General features: G+C 37.9%; 1 protein-coding gene across 6 annotated transcripts in view; it reads left to right on the forward strand.

Moving 5' to 3' along the window:
• IKZF4 (IKAROS family zinc finger 4) overlaps nucleotides 1–16,987 on the forward strand; it is an 86,679-nt gene extending 69,692 nt beyond the window's left edge. For all 6 annotated transcript variants that reach the window (XM_081933633.1, XM_081933634.1, XM_081933636.1 and 3 more), the window contains 5 exons: nucleotides 859–1,119; nucleotides 4,561–4,728; nucleotides 9,523–9,672; nucleotides 10,404–10,535; nucleotides 10,759–16,987. In XM_081933633.1, coding sequence (XP_081789759.1) covers nucleotides 859–1,119; nucleotides 4,561–4,728; nucleotides 9,523–9,672; nucleotides 10,404–10,535; nucleotides 10,759–11,507 — 1,460 coding nt within the window. In that variant the 3' untranslated portion in view covers nucleotides 11,508–16,987. The remainder of the gene's footprint in view (nucleotides 1–858; nucleotides 1,120–4,560; nucleotides 4,729–9,522; nucleotides 9,673–10,403; nucleotides 10,536–10,758) is intronic.
• Nucleotides 16,988–19,906: the final 2,919 nt, after the last annotated feature.

Consider the following 19,906-nt stretch of genomic DNA (forward strand, 5'->3'; position numbering starts at 1 on the left):
TTAGCTTATAGACTTCGTGCCTAAAGCTTTCTTTTTCTGTTCTGAGAACTTTCCAGCATTGTAGCTACATGTCCACTTTCTTTAATTCATGAAAGACGAGAATAGTTGTATGTAGATAATACGTGTGAAATGCTTCACATTCATTTAACAGTTAATCAAATATGCAACAAATTCCAGAATCCTTTATTAAGAGAGGCTGTCTGTTATCTTATTTGGTTTTCCTGCTTTTAAATATGTAATATATTTTATCTTTTGAAAACGTTCCTTAGACTTCGTTTGATGAATAAGATCATAAGCACAGTCATGGTTTTACTTAGCGACTGTTTTATTTAGTGATCGAGTTGATGATCCTAATTGGGGTTACTAAACAAGGACTTTCTGTAATATCCTTAATAGCTTAAGCAGCAAGGGCCTTTATGGCACCAAAAATTAAAAAAAACTTTATCATGGCATCAGATTTTTTACATATATCTCCTTCATTAGATACATGTAGATATATAGAAAGGATCTCCACTGGAAGAGGAAACTACGGTTCCTCTGTTCTTATATCAAATCCTAATTTAGTTGTAAATAGTGCAATTTAACCTTTCTTAGATTCATGGTCTTGAATTTCATAATTGAATATTATGAAAAAAGGGAGAAAAGCATTATTTCTCCATAGTATACATTATATTAAAATTGTTTTTTAATCCAGTCTTAAATGCCAAAATTCCTTTAGTAATTTTTATTTTTTCTTCAGTATCAAAGGTTTCATCATCCAGATCCCTTAGGGTGTTTTTAAATGCTTACTATTTGCAAGTATTTAATACTAAACATTTAATTTAAAAAAATGTTTGGGTTCTTTTTTTACCCCCACAGCAAATTCTATCAAGGTGGAAATGTACAGTGATGAAGAATCTAGCCGGCTGCTGTCCCATGATGACCGGCTCATTGAAAAAGAGGACAGCGTGATTGTAGAGGATTCCCTCTCTGAGCCCCTTGGTTACTGTGATGGGTCAGGACAGGAACCGCATTCCCCTGGCGGCATACGGCTACCCAATGGCAAACTGAAATGTGATATCTGTGGAATGGTGTGCATTGGCCCAAATGTACTGATGGTGCACAAACGCAGTCACACTGGTGAGCAGACTTCTAGGAAGTGTGAGCAGTAAAGGCTGGTGCTTATGCTTGTTCTCTGCATAGTTCTTTAAGGTTAAATAATCTCAGAGACCCTGCTAGTCCTACTCAGGCCTTCTAAGGTGCCTCTGTATTGAGTTGCCAGGGACTGAAGCAACTCAATAACTACTCTTGTAGTTATGAACTATGGTCCTTTCCTTTGACAAATCTAAGACCTGTTGATGAGTTCATTATTAGAATAGGATTTGAACTGGGAAATCTGTTGGTTCATATTCTTTGCCTCTGAATGGTAGCTGTTAATATAAGTCATGAACAGTTTGTATCCTTCATTATAATTTTCTATGGCCTTTGAGTTAATTTTAAACCACTATTGTGGTTTACATTTATCCCAAATATAGAAATCCTTTAGAATTACCTATAATCCTACAATATTATGACCTACAGTGAAGTCAGAGCTTCATTTAATAGTAATAGATAGTAATAGATAAAAAGAATTGGATTTTAGAAGCAACCAGAACATTGTACTGTGCCATATCTTTATTGAAAACCTTCAGTCAATATTCATTATTTTTGGGGAAAGTATGGGAAGTCCAGGAAAGTCAGGTCTCTTAATAGACTGAGTCAGACGTTCCAATCAGAAAATGATCAGGTACGAGTTGAAGGTCCCTTCCCTTCAAAGAACAGACTTGTGTTTGTTACTACCATCAGAAGTATATTTTTGGACCATAAGAATTGTCAATACTCATGAATCTTGTAAGGGCTACAACACTAGTGCCAAAGATTTTGCTCTCCAGGAATCTACAGTCAGGCAGTTAATATACAAATAAATAAAATACAACACATTTGTTGTTATTCTTTAGAGCAGTCGCCACAACAAAAACAGTTCAAGACCAAGGTGTATTGTAATCCTGGGGATTATAAAGAATCCTAATGTCATGGCAAAGGATCTTCAGGCCACTCTTGCAATGTCTGTTGACAGTGTTCACAAATCTACCATTTAAAAAAAAAACACTGCTCCCCAGAAAGCACACTGTTGCTCATCTCAGATCACCTTAATGATCCAGCAGGCCACTGGCTTAATGTTCTGTTAATAGATAAGAATTAGTGAAATTTTCTGACATTAATGAGAAACATTATGTTTGGAGGAAACAAAGTGTTGGACTGTCACAAAAAGAACATCCCAACCATGAGGCATAGTGGTGGAAATATCATCATCTTGCAACCTCAGCAGCCAGGTGGCTCACAAGCAATACTTTAACAATGGATGTTGGCATATACCAGCACATTTAATAGGTGATTGTCAGCATACCCATCAATAAATCCAAATCAATGTGGGTCATACAGTACAACAGCAGTCTAATCACATAAAATAATCTATAATAGAATGGCTGAAACAGAAGAAATTTCCTGTTTTCAAATGGTCAAGTCAAATCCCTAAATTTAACTTAATTGAAATGTGGCAAGACCTAGAGTGGGCAGTTCATGCAGGGTAGGTTCCAAAGGTTTGAAGTCAAACTGAGCCAAAGTACTTCTAAGACAATGTTTGGATCAGCAACATTAAATCAATTTCCAGTGTTTGGAAAGAGAAAATGTACCATGTTTTTTGCATTATAAAACACTCTGGACCATAAGATCCACCTAGCTTTTGGGGAGGGAAAAAAAATCTGCCTCTGCCTCCCAGCAATTTGCCTCCTTGCAGCAAACAGCCTGGTCAGCTTCAGCACAGCCTGATTTAGCACAAGCAGCTGATTGGCGGTTGGATCAGCCTCTCGGAATACCACCAAATAGCTGTTCCAGGCTGCGGGGATAACCACCGCCCATTACTGCCAGTGCTGCCTATCACCACCGCCGCATATCCAATTTTCAGCCTCCACGCACCCCATTTTCGGCATCCTGTTTTTGGCCCGTTCCAGGTGGCAGGGGATCACCATCACCAGTGGTGCCATTCAGAGGCAATAGGTGGCGGCAATCCCTGCAGCCTGGAACAGTTAATCGGCAGTATTCCGGAAGGCTGATCCAACCGCCAATCAGCTGCTCATGCTAAATCAGGCTGTGTGCTGCAAGGAGGCAAATTGCTGGGAGGCAGAAGCCGAATGTTGGGGGCCAGTGGGTGGGCAAGGCTTCAGCAACATTCGCTCTATAAAATGCACAGACATTTCCACCTACTTTTTTGGGGCACAAAAGTGTATCTTATAGACCAAATTCAAGTCAGTTACAGTAGTCCTTGACTTATAAACATCTGTTTAGTGACCTTTCAAAGTTACAACAGCACTGAAAAAAGTGACTTACAATTGTCTTTTAGACTTATGACTGTTGCACCATCCCCATAATCACATGATCAAAATTTAGATACTTGGCAACTGGCATGTGTTTGTGAGAATTGTAGTTTCCCACTATCATGTGGACACTTTTTACGACTATCAAATGAGTAAAGTCAATGGGGAAGCAAGATTCAATTAACAATCAAGTTGTCTTTGACAGTTCTAAAACATTTGACCAAATCATTACAAATCCTTTTCTTTGCCACTTGTCAAAAATAAAAGGCTGGGGAATCAAACACTGGGAAACAAAAAATGATTGCTACAAATCAGAGATTTATTCTAGGCTTTTTCACTCTGTATGCTTAGAAAGTCTACAGTTCTTGATGTCTTGATAAGATTCCAAATGTTGAGATCACTGAGCAAAATATTAATTTTGATACTCAACAAAATAAAAAATTAAATCTTATTTTAACATTAAAGAGCCTAGCTTTCACAACTTTATATGCATTTTCCCCAGCTTATAGGATTTTCACTCATTATATCAAATGTTGTATAAATGATATCAATTTCATTAAATTATTACGTGTCTTAAAAATGGATTACTGATTTAAGAATCTCAGTTGATTGCTCCAAAGTATTTTACAGATATGGAACCAGAAGCAGCAATAATATAAGCACTAAATAGTCCAAACAACAAATGCTTGAGTTGAATGTACTGCCAAAAAATGCTCTGAGGTAAATCTTCCTAGGTTCTAAGCTCTGCAAAGAACAGATTTGGTTTATGGGGACACTATGATGAGAGGCTCTGTTTTTGTCTCCAAAAGGAATTCACTGTCTATTTTGTAATAGAGTTATTCCAATATACAAGCTTTATAATGTTTTTTTTAGGTTGAATAGGTTAACACAATGATGAAAAGTCTTTGGTACATTTATTTTCTTGCCAGCAGTACAGAAATGTTTTTTATTGCCCTCTTCTAAGACTTCTTTATCTAACCTACAGTCCTGAAATTCCTAATGCTGTAGTTTCTTATTCAAAAATTAATCAGGCCTGACCATGCTGAGCTGCTGAACCTAGGCTAGTGCTAAAAGGATGAGGAAAATTATATATATAAGATAGCTTCAGCAAGACCAAGGAGCCAGGCAAGCTTCTCTGATTACATGCTTATGATATCCCTCCTTCTAGGTGAGAGACCATTCCATTGCAATCAGTGCGGTGCCTCCTTCACCCAAAAGGGCAACCTCTTGCGCCACATCAAACTGCATTCAGGTGAGAAGCCCTTCAAATGCCCTTTCTGCAACTATGCTTGCCGGAGAAGAGATGCACTCACCGGTCACCTCCGCACACACTCAGGTAAATATCCAACATTTCTCTCAGAATGGGCCAACTCGTTGTGGCCAATTTGCCATGGGCAACTCTCCATGGGACAACTCACTGCAGGACCATTTAGCAATTCAATTTAATTATTTAAAATAAATAACATTATTTTAACTTCACATTCGCATTTCATTTTGTCTCTCCTTTTGCATCATTTAATGATTCTATTCCACCATTTCTTTAATATTAGTGTAACTCTTGTCCCACAGCAAGTTGTCCCATAGCAAGTTGGCTGCGGCAAATTGTTATAGACACCATTTCTCTTGGGCCATGGTTTGTAGAATATCTTGTTAGACTGGGAGACTGGTTTCTTGCTCTGTTGCAAAGTCTTATTGCCCTCTGCCGGTCTTCTTTTCTGTTCTAATTTTGGCTCTGTGCCTCCAGTGCTTCCTTTTGATTTTGATTCCTTTCTCACTCACATATGTTATTTACATACATATCTAATACTTCCTTCCAATAACTCATTGTAATGTAGATAGACTCTCAAATCCAGTAGTGGCTATGCTCAGTCTTACTTAACATACAAGATATGAGTACATTAACCAAATCTTATTTTAAGGAAAGTAGTGAAAAACAGTGAAAATCTCTTCTATGCCATAATAACTGACAAATTAATGATGATGATGATGACGATGACAAAGTTTTTCCAAATCACAGTCCACTTCATGAAATGCATACCATAAAGTTACCGAGATCCAGAGAAGCTCATATAGTAATTAATTGTTAGACTTCGGTGTCCTACATTTTCATTTTTTAGTAGCAACCAATTTCCATGGCTACTTCTCTGGAAACCTGTTAAAAATGGCTATCATAATCCCATGATGTGTTGGATTTATATTTCTTTGTCCAATAGATAAATGTGAGATATTGTCCTTGAATAAAATAAAAAAATGTATTGATTGTTGACATGAGAATGAGTGGAAGGCTTCACAAAGATCTTCTCAAATATGTCATTTTATGTTGTTTTTAGTATAATAACAGCTAGATTATTTTTTGTAAAGAGTGAAATCTGTTCATCTATCAAGTTCTTATTGTTTTTTCTTTTCCTTGGTTTCTGTGGATTGGGGATTGTGTTGGGGCTTTTTAACTTCATAAGTGTTTTTATGTTTCTGTAATACGTGTCACTTCATTTCAAGTGTCAGATTGGAGAAATGATTGTTAGATTTGTCATTATTATGACAGGTTCTTTAGTTTCCCAGATCCATCTAATGATTTCATATCTAGACAAATTATCTCTTGTAAGACAGAAAGATTTGAGCTGCCCAGACCTATTCTTTGTGGAAGAACAATGTCTCTGTTGTAGAGGACCTTGCAGAATTGGTCCAATAAAAAATAACTGAACTTTGTCCTATTCACAGAAACAACATCTTGAGTGCTTTTCTCTGTTATATTAGAATGTTATAGACTAAAATTAGGTATGTTCCAGTCTCTCTACTGTATTATCTTAATATGAGTAAGCTACTTGACACGTTCCAGAAATGTTTAATTATATCTCTTGATAATTGTCCATATTTGCTGCTGCTGCAAGAGATCAAAGATCCTGAAAGGCATTATTAAGTTGCCTACCTTTGGCGATCATGCTTTGCGGTTTCATATGAATAATATTAATGGGACACATTATATTGCTCCTATGCCCTTTCTTAATATTTTAGTAAAATTCACAGTATCCAGTTTCACTTGGAGTCTTAGTTATTCTTATGTTCTACTTCTTATCATTGTGAAGTGACCTAGTTTCAATAAATTTAAAGGTATGAGAATTTTCCATGAATGGCTAATATGATTCACAGAAATTCACATTTCTGAACTGGGATAGGAGTACAATCATCCACCTTATTGTTAAAGCTAATCTATAATTGTTTAAAATTTAGACCTGGTTATGTAAGAGGGATATTATCTGTCGCCAGCATCTTGTATCTTAAAAGTGAATATATTTAAATCAGTATCACACCTTCAGAACAAAGCTTGCTCACTTATTGAAGAGACTAGCTGGGATTGGAGGACTACATTAAATTGCTTTTAATAGTGGCTGTTTACAAGAAAATTAATGTAGCAGAGTTGTATCATTTAATATGGTTGAGAGCATAATTCCTGTACAGCAATTTGTGATTTTGCTGTCAGCTTCCCCACTGATTCTGCTTGTCAGAACCCAACTGTAAAACACACAAATGGCAATCAAATTACCCTGGGACACTGCACAGTCCTAAATGCCTACCAGTTGCAAAACACCCAAATCTGGATCATGGGACCTTGGGGATACTGTGTGGAGCCTGGTCATAATGTTACTTTCTAAGCACCTTTGTAACTTTGAATGGTCCCCAAATGGGACAGAACGTCTTGTAATATACAGGGTAATTACAGGTAGACCTAGCTTAAACATTCATTCAGTGATTGTTCAGCCTTACCGTAGTGTTGCTAAACAAATGATACTTACAACCAGTCTTCATACTTGCAGCCATCATGGTGTCCCTATGGTTACGTGATTACAATCCAAGTGCTCTGTGACTAGCTCGCAATTACAACATTGCAGTGTCCTGCAGTGATTCATGATCACCATTTGCAACCTTCACTGCAGGCTTCCAGAAAGCAAACTCAATTGGCAGGATGTTGCAAATGATGACCATGTGATTCATAGGATTCATTTAACAATGGCAACTAGAAGTGCTGGAACTGCTGTTGCTAAGTGGCACAGTCACATGATGTTGGGCTTTATGACTACATTGCTTTAATGACACAAATTCCAGTTCCAGTTACTGTTGTTAACCAAGTAAACTGAAAGTTGGCAGATGTGCATATACATTTCTCAGATACTTTATCTGAATAGGTATGTTTATACACAAACCCCAGTAATACTTTTTGCAATGTCAAAGGAGGAGGAATTCTATTCCTAATTTTTCTTTTTCCTTCTAGTTATTTCCAAATGAGACTTACTGGGTCTTATTTAGCTCTATTGAAAAAGAAAAGAAACTAGCTAACCATCTAATCTAGTCAGTGACCAACTATGGGGATGTCTATGGCAAGCAAGAAAGCAATAGTGGATTTTCAATTGTAGTCTTCAACAACAGATAGTGAGAAATACTGTATATGGCTTCTGATGCTGTATTAATATCTAGTCATTGGGACCAGAAATCCTGATAACCTTATTCTCCATGAATGTCTGAGCTCCTTTTAAAGATATGAGTACATTTTTGGTAGCAAATTCCATATTAAAGTACTGTGTGGGGAAAAATAAAATACTTCCTTTTATTTGCCCATAAATCTCCCACCATTAAGAATCATTAGATAACTCCGGGTTATAGTACTGAGACTAACAGATTCCTTTCTCTCTTTTTCCCATACATGTTTAATTTTCTAAGACAAAAGGGTCCAGGTGTTGTAATCTGTAGGCCTAGGGGGAATTGCTTCACTCATTTTGTTCATGTTGGTTTTCATTTTGAGTAATCCAACTCTGTTGTAATCTTGTTTTACATTTGTCCCAAATTCTTTACAGATATTCCAAGTATAGTTGCACTGTAGATCTGTATAAACGCACAGTGATACTGACTGTAGAACTTCATTTTTTCCTCCTCTAACAATTCCCAGAATAGTTTTTTGAGGTATTTTACACTGAGCTGCACTTTAGATTTTTTAAATATGTTTTTTATTAAAACTTTACAAAGCACTTTAAGCTAACACAAACTAATAAAAGAGTAGAAGCAGGAAAGAAATGTAAAAAGTGGGAAGGAAAGAGAAGGGAAACTATTTTTTTGCAGCAAATACATACAGCTATGCAATATATAAGTATTTTTTTAATTAATATAAATAGAAATAGCAACAGGTTCAAAATCCATATAGACAGTGTGTTGTCTGGTTATAATTTTTTTGAGTAATATAATCATCATCATAATTATCATCATTATAATAGTATTCTCTAATAGTAATCTCATAATAACAGTGTTTTTCCTTCATAATATTAGTACATATTAATTGTTAATACTAATCAAAATTAATCAAAATTAATAAGTTACAGTAATCAACCCTAATAAAATTATTCTTTCTCTTGTAATTTTAGAAGTTCTAACTCCTGTTTCTCTTATCTAACCATCGATAAAACAGATCCCATACCTCAAAATATGAAATTAGTATAGTGCTTTGTTTAGATGAGAAAACAGAACTTTAAAACTGACATTTCAGTAAGCAGGCATTATCTGTTGTTTAACTATCTTCTTCAAGAAATAGTGCCTAAGAGTGAACCCATACCTTTATTCCAGAACATATTGCACCTGCACAAAATGTTCCTAGCTGGTTGATTTCTTTACCAAAACTTATGTAGCTCAGTCAAATGTGTGATATAAACAGCTCTCCAACTAATAACTGAGATTCCTTCAGAAGTTGTGGTTCTGAAGAAGTTCCTTCATAGCTGTGATTGCCTTCAGAAGTTGTGGGTGCTTCATCATTAGAAGCCTTTAAGAAGAGAGTGGACAACCACCTGTCTGAAATGGTATAGGTAGAGGGTCTCCTGATTAAGCAGAGGGTTGGATTAAAAGACCTCCAAGGTCCCTTCCAACTCTGCTGTTCTGATTCCTTTCATTCTGTGTCTGCACCAGGTCTTAGTAATTAGGAACATTACTGTGAGAAGTTATACTGACAGGGTACAGCAGGTTTATATCGTATACCTGTGGTCACAAGCAAGCTGTCCACACTTCCCAATTCTGTCTGATCCAAAGTTTACTGTGATAGTTCAGAAATATAACTTGTATTATAGGGCTTCTTTTGTTTCTGTTCTCTTTTTAGTCTCTTCCCCCACAGTTGGCAAGCCCTACAAATGCAACTATTGTGGTCGCAGCTACAAGCAGCAAAGCACGTTGGAAGAGCACAAGGAACGCTGTCACAACTACCTGCAAAGTCTTAACACTGAACCACAGCTGCTGGCTGGCCAGCAAGGTAAGCCTGCTGCTAGGCTAGAACAGAGACAAACCTAAGGAGAACGTCATTGGTTATTATAAACCAAGGAGTGTCTTCATTTGGAAATTTTTGCCAATGTTAAAAAAACTGGGAGGATCATTGAGGATGGTGCAGGCTATTTATAGAGACCAGCTCTATAGCTCAATCTTCCCACACTGAGCTTTCCCTAGTAGGTTTGAGTTATTGCTGCTCCTATGCCCAGGTAGCATAGCTATCTGTACAGATCACTGAGAATGATTGCTAAATGAGGCAGTTACTAAACAAGGACTACTTGTATGTTAATTGTGAATTTTGAAATTTGGAGTCTATCACATCTGGAAGCTATCAGTTTGAAAATAACTGGTCCAAGTTGATAAAGCACCCCTTTTCCAAATGTCTTTTATAGTCACCACAGCTTCATTAATATTTTTTATATCAGGACTAAGATTCTCATTTCTAGGACAGATAGAAACTAGTTTTAATGGCCAAACATGCAGGACGTGAGACAGGAGAGATGCTAGTAGATAAGCACCATGAAGCAGTCTCTAATAGAATTGATTCAAGTTAGCACTGGCTGCCAGTATGTGTTTTGCTGTGATATTTTTTTCCTCCAATAAATTAGTTATCAGTATGATTCATGTATGGCCATAATCTTGCACAGACACTTTAAAAAAAGAATATAGGGTAGAATTAATTTGGACAACCAAAAATGAAATCAATTTTATTACCAGGTGACGAGATGCGAGACTTGGAGATGGTGCCGGATTCCATGCTTCATTCCTCAGCAGATCGGCCGGCCTTTATTGACCGACTAGCAAACAGCATCACCAAACGAAAACGCTCCACACCTCAGAAATTTATAGGTAAGGTGCATTTCAAGCATTTCTGGGTAAAGGGATGGTGTTCTTGTGAACCAAGAGTTGTTGGATTACAGTTCAGGATGTCTTGGCTGCTTCTTCCTGGACTAAAGAAGCCCCATCTGTAGTGCTGTTTTTCATCAGTACTATTTGTCTTTCTCTCATCATAGGCATACCATCTGATACTAGAAGGAATTTGTAATCTGATCTCTTTTATCCTATGTATTAGGAGAGAAGCATATGCGGTATAGCCTCTCCGATATGGCATATGATGTCAACTCCAGCTTTGAGAAGGACGTGGAGATGGTGGCTGCCCACCATCCCATGGACGCTAGCTTTGGCAGTTCATTGTCATTCATGGGAGCAGAACATTTGCGCCCCCTCAGACTCCCACCCACAAACTGCATCTCTGAGATCACACCTGTCATCAGCTCTGTCTACACTCAAATCCAGCCCCTCCCGGGCAGGTTGGAAATTGCAAGTAGTCGGGAAACTGCCGAAGGCCATGAGGACCTTTCTGATGGGACACAGATTGTGTATCGGGCATCACGGGAGCCAAGCATGGTATCACCTAGCAATGGTTGCCAGGATTCCACAGACACTGAGAGCATCCATGAGGAGAGGGGCTCACAGCAGCAGCTGCTATCCAGCATTGGGAATTGCAGCAGCAGCCGGCAGAGTCCAGCCTACGCCAAAGAGGACCCCAAATTGCAGGAGGGCATCATTCCCACCACTACTCGGTCAACTCCCAGTTCAGCCAAAGAAGCCCTACGTGTGGTGAATGATGAAGGGGAACAGGTAAAAGCCTTCAAATGTGAGCACTGCCGGATCTTATTCCTGGACCACGTCATGTTCACCATCCATATGGGCTGCCATGGCTTCAGAGACCCTTTTGAATGCAACATCTGTGGCTATCACAGCCAAGACCGGTACGAGTTCTCTTCCCACATAGTGCGAGGGGAACATAAAGTAGGCTAATTTTACTCTGTCCCCTTATTCATCTCTCCCCATCATTAGTGCTCTATCCTAGTTGGGCATGGAACTGTTCATTTCTTTTGTACTCCTTTGCACTGACTTTGGCTAAAAAAGAGAAATGTTAAAAAAAAAAGAACCCTAAGTTTTAAAAAATCCAATGAACTTGAGACAGGGAGGAGCTCATAACATTTTGCCTTTCTCTATGGTGTGTTATTTAAAAGTTGATAATTAATTTTAAAATTTGTGTTTTTCTCTCACACTTGTAGTTATTTATTAACTCCTTCCTTCCTTTCTTCCTTCCTTCTTTCCTCTAAATAGATTTTTCATTCATTTCACCAGGAATGTCCTCTTTTTAGGAGCAAGTGAGGGCTGGCATATAGCCCAGCAGCAAGCTTGACTCTCTAAAGTTAAGGTCTCTTCCATTTTGATGTTTTTTTTGTTTCGGTTCCCATATTTCTGTTAAGCCACCATGTTAGGTATTAAGAACCTCAGATCAGGTGCTAAACACATTATAGAGCTTCCCCCTTTCAAGGGGCTAGGAAAGCCACGGCCTGAGCTATATTACTGTTCAAGTGAACCGTATATATCTTCTTTTTATGGGTGGCTGTGAAATGAAGCGTATGAAGGTATCATGCTAGGAACGCTGTGGTCCCAATAATTTAATACCTCTGTGCATCTACTTAACACAGTTTTGAACTGACTTGTATTATTTCCTCTGTTGGGGCCCAAAAGAGATAGTGAATTTTGCATCTGGTGTTGATGAAGGAGCTACGGTATTTCAAGGAAGATGCTGAGCACTTTGTATAGGAAGAATGCTGCCTTTCCATATTGAATCGAGAACCAGCATTGGGAAAACAAATGCTGTTTCCAGGATGCGATGAAGGAACCTTAACATTAGCTGGTTAAAATCTATGATGCTTCTAAAGAGTCTGGGATGTCCTGTCTTCTCTCCAGATAGGCTGTCTGGGCTAATTTTTTTAATTTTTTTTTTTTGAGATTCCGTGGTTAGCACTTAGCGGATAATGATTGCTAAAGGCTGTAGAATCAGGGTAGGAAAATGTAGCTTTTACAACCCCCATCATGTCTTAGTACCCTCTGAGCAGGCTAGGATTAACGGGAGTTGGAGTGCAGCAACATTTGGAGACTCAAAGGTTGCCAATCCAAGCTTTGGAAGAGGTAAGCCTCCTAGGTGAGTGCATGTCTTCAACTTTTCTCTCCCAATATGCAGGTTCTTTAGACAGCATTAATGAGACTGGCTTTGCTGAGTAGGAATTGATTTGTAAGATGGAGAGGTTTTCATTGGGAGGTAAGAATGATGCTAGCAATGATTGCTGGAATCAGCTTAGGAATTACTTAACATCTAATAGAGCCAAAGGAATGAGGAGTAAACTGCCAGTGTGTCTGTTCCAGTGCCTAACTTACACCTCCTCATTCAGATTCCCAGCATCATTATTGCTGAACAGCTTGGAATTGGATTTAGTTTCCAGTCAGTTTAGCTGTCCTTGTTTGTGTCGGGTCCGTTATAAGCCTTATGGATCTGTGTCCAGAAAGCATGAGCAAGATCTGAAAGTGGCAGCCTTGAGGTGAGAGTTCTCTATATTTGTGGAATATATCACACTGCCCATCCCAAACTAAGGGGACCTAAGGTTTGCAGTGAGAGTTTCAGTTTACTTAAAGAGAGATATTTTTTCCCAGATCAATGGCAACAACTTTTCTGATTTTGCTGAAAAGGCAAATGAAATGCAGCAAGATTTCCATAGTGAAGCCCTCTGTTTGTTCACAGGTTCATAGCCCAGGGCGTCAGAGGGGATCATTAGATTTCTGCAGCAGGGAACCTGGCAAGGACACTTTATTTTGTGTACTTTAGTGTCTTAAAAACTTTGATCATTATCAAGGGCAAAAAAACCCCCACCCTCCATTCTATAATTGGTTGCAGATTGCTGCTGATAATAGGCTGTAGGCAAGAGATAAAACACCACTTGTCTTATGCAGTCATTCCCCCCTCCCCAGCCTGAGTGGAAATCATGTTGATAATTGTTTTTTAAGAGGGTAATCACCAAATTAGAAGGGTTATGTGCTGAGCCAATAAAACTTGAAGCTTGCCTTTTTTCCTGAGCTTGCTCCATCTTTATCTGTTGGAAGCATCTCATCTGATGGAAAGGGGTATGTGATTAAAATAGTCTCTCTAGTCTTAGCTGGGCAATGGATGTGACAAGAAGGGGAGTGCTTTTGGTTTAGATAAATCCCTTAATGCATTTACTCAGCAGCAGCCCAGGGAATTGCTTCCTTGCAGGATAAACCAAAGGCGGTTCTTTTTCTACTTAAAAAGCAAACCTCAAGCTGCAACGTTTTGCTCATTTTCTTCTTTCTTGCTTTTTGTAATGTGAAATACAGAGCTGAGCTTTTTTTAAAAAAATAATAAATAAACAAACAAACAGGCCCAGCCAGTTTGACTAACTGGAAAGGCCTGATTGAATGAGAGGTTTTGAGGAATTGGCCAAGGAGATGGGAGTGGAACTTTTCTTTAAGTATAGTATCCTGATTCCACTGTTCTGTTCCTATTTTAAAATGTTGACTTTTTCTGGTACAATATCACTTTCCCCCTTCTGCTTTCTCTTTCCCACATTCAGCATAGAAGTGGCATCTTAGAGGCTTGGGAGGCATTTTGAGCTGGTCCCAGCAATGTCTATTTTAGCTTCAGCAGCAGAAGTGAATATATAATTTTTGTCATTCTGATTATATTGTGCAATACAAATAAAACATGCTGAGAGACTTTGCCAAATTGTTAAAGGAGCTTGAAAGTCCAGTTCTTATAGGGTATTTTTCGTATTAGAATCATACTTCTGGCTCCTTTAGTTCCATTGGCTCTAAAGTCAAGGATTTTCCCCCTCCTATTGATGTACTCATGTCTTCTATTGATGTACATTTAAAATAATTCAACATTTTTTGTGATTGTTAATCTAAATAGTTATTTCATGTGACATAGTTTTCCCTATAATAATCTCCATGATTTCAATGCTCATTAGAATGTTTTGTGTGAATGAAATCTTAGAGGGAATTATGGGAGCTCTCCTTTGAGTGGAAAAAGTCACAAGAACCAGCTTTTACACCTTGTAATTCAAATGCTTAATATTATCTTGCTCTTAAGGGTGAGATTCCTTCACCACTTATTTTAAAACCACGAAGACTTTTTTTTAATTTAACACAGTTTGGTAAGATTATAATTGAATTGAATTCAGGTGTTACTCATAGTGTTTGGGTTGTGCTCCAAAATATAAGAGAGAACATATCTTTAGGGATTTTTTTTCATAATTATTGTTAAAACATCCTGGGAAACCTTATGAAAAAGTTCTGTAAAAGCAAAACATTGGACATCAAAGGCATATTTATTACACACAGTAAAACCTCTGAGCTGATTTCCAATATTCTCAACAACCCACTCTTCCTGCATTTGTTGCCCATTTTGTGAGTAAGGAGATGTGTGGGTGTTATATATACATACATATACCACACACACATTTGCACCTCTTTTAGAACAAGTTGTCCAAATATTTGTCCTCGGGGAAATAATTGAGCTACTCAAATAATTGTCTAAGAATTTTAGATTCCTCTGCTGATAACTTTCTCCCTAAAAAAAGTAATTCTGACAAAACAGTATAGCCTGTTCATGTAACTGTGCATCTGAACAAAGTCCAGATGTTTATCACCCAGGCGTTCAGTGGAAGTAGACCTGTGGAAAAAAAGGGAAGGTTCAGATAGACCTATATAATAATAATAGAAATGAGAGCAGTCCCTAAACTCAATTGTGTGCATGTTTCTTTTCCCATGTGAATCTAGACCTAAATAGGGCATGTATAGTAACTCCCGAGTTATATAGATAGGATTTATCCCTTGTGGGATCAGACAAATAGCACTTCTCTCTAGGTACTTGAGATTCCTTGGCTTCTGTTATGGTGTATGTACTCCAGAGGACTGGGGTAAAATTCATTTACTTTAACTGGAGAGCATTATATTGTCTCTAATGAAAAACAAACATACATATATGAATTAGTAGTTACAAAATCTTATAACCAAATTCCAAAAGTCTCCAGTTCTGCAGAGAATGGATGCCAACTAGTTATGTTTATGTAAATCAATATTTTAAGCAAAACTGGAAATCAAACAGCAAAATGTATGTTTGTTTTCTTTCCACATACTGAACTGAATGCACTGTATGAAGCAAGATAAATACAGATAGAAAATTAAATTTGGGTTAAAGATACCAGGAGTGTGACTTTTGGTGAGATGTCTCCTTGATGTCTAAACCTTATTACCAATGCCCAGATATGCTCCATGTGAGTTGTGAATTACTTTTAGTTTCAATAGACAAAATTACAGAAAGATATCTCTGTTCCCCCAATGCAGACTAAAATTTCTGTCAAGGCAATGTAAAACATATTGAACAGCTGACCAGATATGCTTTCCATGTGAATATATTGGTCAAGAGGAGGAAGCATTTATTGGCTTCTTGGAAGATGGCATTGGGAAGAAAATACACTTCTGAATTTTTCTTTATTTATGTACTTGTTCCTGAAATAGGTATGAAACTTTGACAAGAAAGACAGAAAAGCTTAGATAGTTGGAAACTGACTTCTTGAAAGCCAAAGATGGCCCTTGGGTGCTTGGCCTCACTTCATTGCCACACTGATAAAGCACCTAAAGTGTCATTTTTACTGGGTTTTTAAAAAAGCTATCCTTTGTGCCTCCATACAAAGTCCACATTCAGAATTGCTCTGCTTCCCGTTTCTGGTGGGAATTGGACCACACTATGCAGGAGCCAGCTATTTTTGTTTTAAGGGGAAATATAAAAACAGTTCTAGATCTAAATGAAGAGGTCCAGAACAACACTTGTGAACGCTCGTCTACTGCACTGTGGAATGGTACTAATCTTTCTCTACCCTGCTTCAGGGAACAAGAATCCTGCTTCGGACTTTACATATTACCTCCTGCTTGCCCCCTTTTGTGAAAATGAAAACAGGTTTGTTTTTAGAGAAACAAAGCTCTGACATTTCTAAGAAATCAGTGTTCCTTTTTATTTTTTGCTTTCACCTGTATGAAGAGCCTAAAAAACAAATGTAGGAATTTTGTAAAACTCCAGGTCTCTTTAACTTGTGTAAATATATATATTTTTTAACCAGATGTATGAAGAACAAAAAAGATGTGCAATATCCCCAACCCGCTACAATATTCTTCACTTGTTTCTAACAAGCTTTCATTTGTATATTGTTATTGGGTTTGCTGGTGTGGCGCTCTTCCCCCTCCTCTTTTTTTTTGGTGGGGTTAAACTTGCTTTTAAATAAAAGAAAAACCTCTTACTGCAAAAGCTTTTTTGTATTTGTAATATATTGTAAGTACATATTTGTGTAATGGAGATTATACTACTGTTAAGTTTTGTACTGTACTGGCTGAAGGTCTGTTATAAATAAACATGAGTAATTTAACAATCTGGTTCCTGGCTATTCTTAACTAATATTATTAATATTTGTGATGACTCTTTAGATCAGCACCCTAATTCAGAGCCACCTTGCCCAGCCTCCCTCATTCCTGCCAATAGGTAAGCAGTAGAACAAATCGGAAGGAAATTTGCTGTGATTCCCTTGCTTGTAAAGAAATCAACAGCATAGCCCTTTAGAGAAGGCAACCTTTTTGCTTCAGAAGAATAAGCTGCATGTATATACAGTATATAGCCAAGGGTTGACTGTTCTCCATGGCTGCACGGAAACAAAGGCAAAATGTAAATCAAGGGTGGTCAATCTCTTTTTGGCAAGAACACCATCCTGCTCGTCCTGACCAGCTGTTGGTCTAGACTAGAGAATGCTTTCTGGTAATATCCCCAGAAGGCAAAGGACCAATGTTAGGCTTTTTTTTCCTTTCTTGTGGCATGGGGAGAAGGGGAAGTAGGAGGTGAACTACTTCCATTAGAGTGCAGTACTGCAGGCTACCTCTGCTGCCTGCCGGCTGCCTGCAATTTGGCAGTTTGAATCTCACCAGGCTCGAGGTCGACTCATCCTTCCATCCTTCCAAGGTCGGTAAAATGGGGACCCAGATTGTTGGGGGCAAGAGGCTGACTCTATAGACTGCTTAGAGAGGGCTGTAAAACACTGTGAAGCGGTATATGAGCCTAAGTGCTATTGCGACTTTTAAAAACGATTTAAAATTACATAGCAATTAGTGGAGTCGGTGGTGATATCATTAGCCTCCCAAAGACTTTCCCATGCTTGTTCTCCTCCTTTTTTTAACTTTACATACCAGAAAATAGACTATTTTGCCCTCAGACGTATGCAGCATGATCTTTAAAGGCACTGGAGAACTGCATGGAGGCTATAGCCCCCCCACCCCCTCAACGCCCAGGTATAAAGAGGAACCCATACACTGTGGTATAGAATTGGAATATACAAGCCTACAATAGGCTTTTTGCAGAATATATGCTTCTCTTTAAGATTAGACACACTGGCAGCTGAACTGCAGGTTTTCATATTGAGATACCTAAGAGAATGTCCACCTTCCTACTTTGGAAAAATGCAAGGTTTTGATAATTCATTTGTTGGTGAGTATCTAATGTTGTAGAAATTCAGTTATAATTGGTGTGTGTGTGTGTGATTGCCAAGTGCAGGCAGACAAGAATATGTATTGGGATTTACAATGGATGTCGATCCACAGTACTATCCATTTTAGGAGCCTCACATCTTACTACGTAATTAGCTCTTTTCACCCAATGAATTGACTATCACTTGTAATAAAAGAATGAGTGAAGGAGCGAAGTCCTTTTCATCTCTATAATGGGAATCTGAGAGAAGAGCTGCTGCTTATACTGGCACCTAATGCCTATGAGAGGGCCTGGATAAATATTAGTAGTTTCAGCAGCTGTTAATGGACAGCTTTGAACAAATCCCGACTATTTCTCTGGCAAAAGAAATGTGCCCTTCAGCTTTGGCTGTTTCTGTATCCCAAGTTATAGAATTTATTTTATTTTTAGAATCTATCAGTTTCCCTATAACTAAGGGAAACATTCAACAAAACAAAGTCTGATTCCATTTCAATTCCAAGTACATATGTAAACCTGAGGGTTTTTAAAATCAAATTAATCGAATAACCTTTTAAAATTTGGCAACAACTCTCCTGTAAAGTTATAAATAATGGTGGCCAACACCATTCCTGTTCACCCCCTCATCAGCATGAGGGCAGGTCTTAAAGACTTTAAGTCTGACACATGCTAGACAAACTTTAAAACATTCCCAAAACCTGTTTTTTTTTAAATATAAGAACGATCCTTATCTCTTCACAAGCAAAAAGAACAATGTATTTAAGACTGCAGTATTACTAAGGGGATTTGTAGTATTCCCAGCAAAATGGTAGTCCTTTTTTCCAAGAACACCACTTGCCTCTTCTACTGAATACTGCCCTCCTCCTTAATGCGGCCTCATAATATTTCTTACATAATTTTCATTTTTGTACACAGTATTTTGTTCTGTTTTCATCTTTGTGGGCTAAGTGAAAGCTGACAGTATTTGCTTACCCAATTTCCACAGTTGTGCCTGTTTATCCAAGTTCTAATTAAATCAATAGCTTTTAAACTCTCTTCCTTTGCAGCAAAGCAAGTGGCAGGTCCAATGTTATTTACAGACACCCCCCCCCCAATGATTCAGTTATTCTGAGATGAACACTTTGGGGCTAACTTCCCTTCTGTAATTTTTCTTCAGCTACAAGAGACAGAACCTACAAACCAGTATTTTTATGTTCACCTCATCCAATTAATTTATACTTTGTAGAATTTTATTGTTGTCCATCTTTCTGACGGTTAATTGAAGTTCTGCTCATACACATTTTTCCTTGTTCACAATATCACAAAAAATCAGATATAGTATTGTATCTTATACCACTGATTCTCAACCATGTGTTTCTTAGCCTATCCATCACCCAGTGAAACAACTGGAACCTTTTATGATGGAAACAAAACACCCTTCCCCCCCCAGAAGGATCCTTGTAAGGATCCTTTTCATTATTCTTAATGAAAAGTTTTTTTTAAAAAAAAAACTAATTAAAATGTCAGGGACTTACCTTGTCTCCATCTTAAAATATTTGTGAGTCCCCTCCTTAATATGTCGATCCTTGAGAATTGTACAATGTTGTCCTCTTAGCTAAGCATTGATTCAGAATGAAGTTGCTTCAGCAGACTACAGGTAAGTCCTCAACTTACGACCACAATTGAGCCCAAATTTTATGTTGTTAAGTGGGTCCAATGTTAATTACAGATTCCCCGCCCCCACTTCCTAAAGGATTCGTTTATTCTGACATTTGTTAAGTGAGTTTTGCCCCATTTTACGGCTTTTCTTGCTTTTCAACAGTGACGTGCAGTCAGGTGA

This window comes from Natrix helvetica, assembly GCF_964273705.1.
Source record: "Natrix helvetica genome assembly, chromosome: 1".
In the NCBI taxonomy this organism is placed as follows: Eukaryota; Metazoa; Chordata; class Lepidosauria; order Squamata; family Natricidae; genus Natrix; species Natrix helvetica.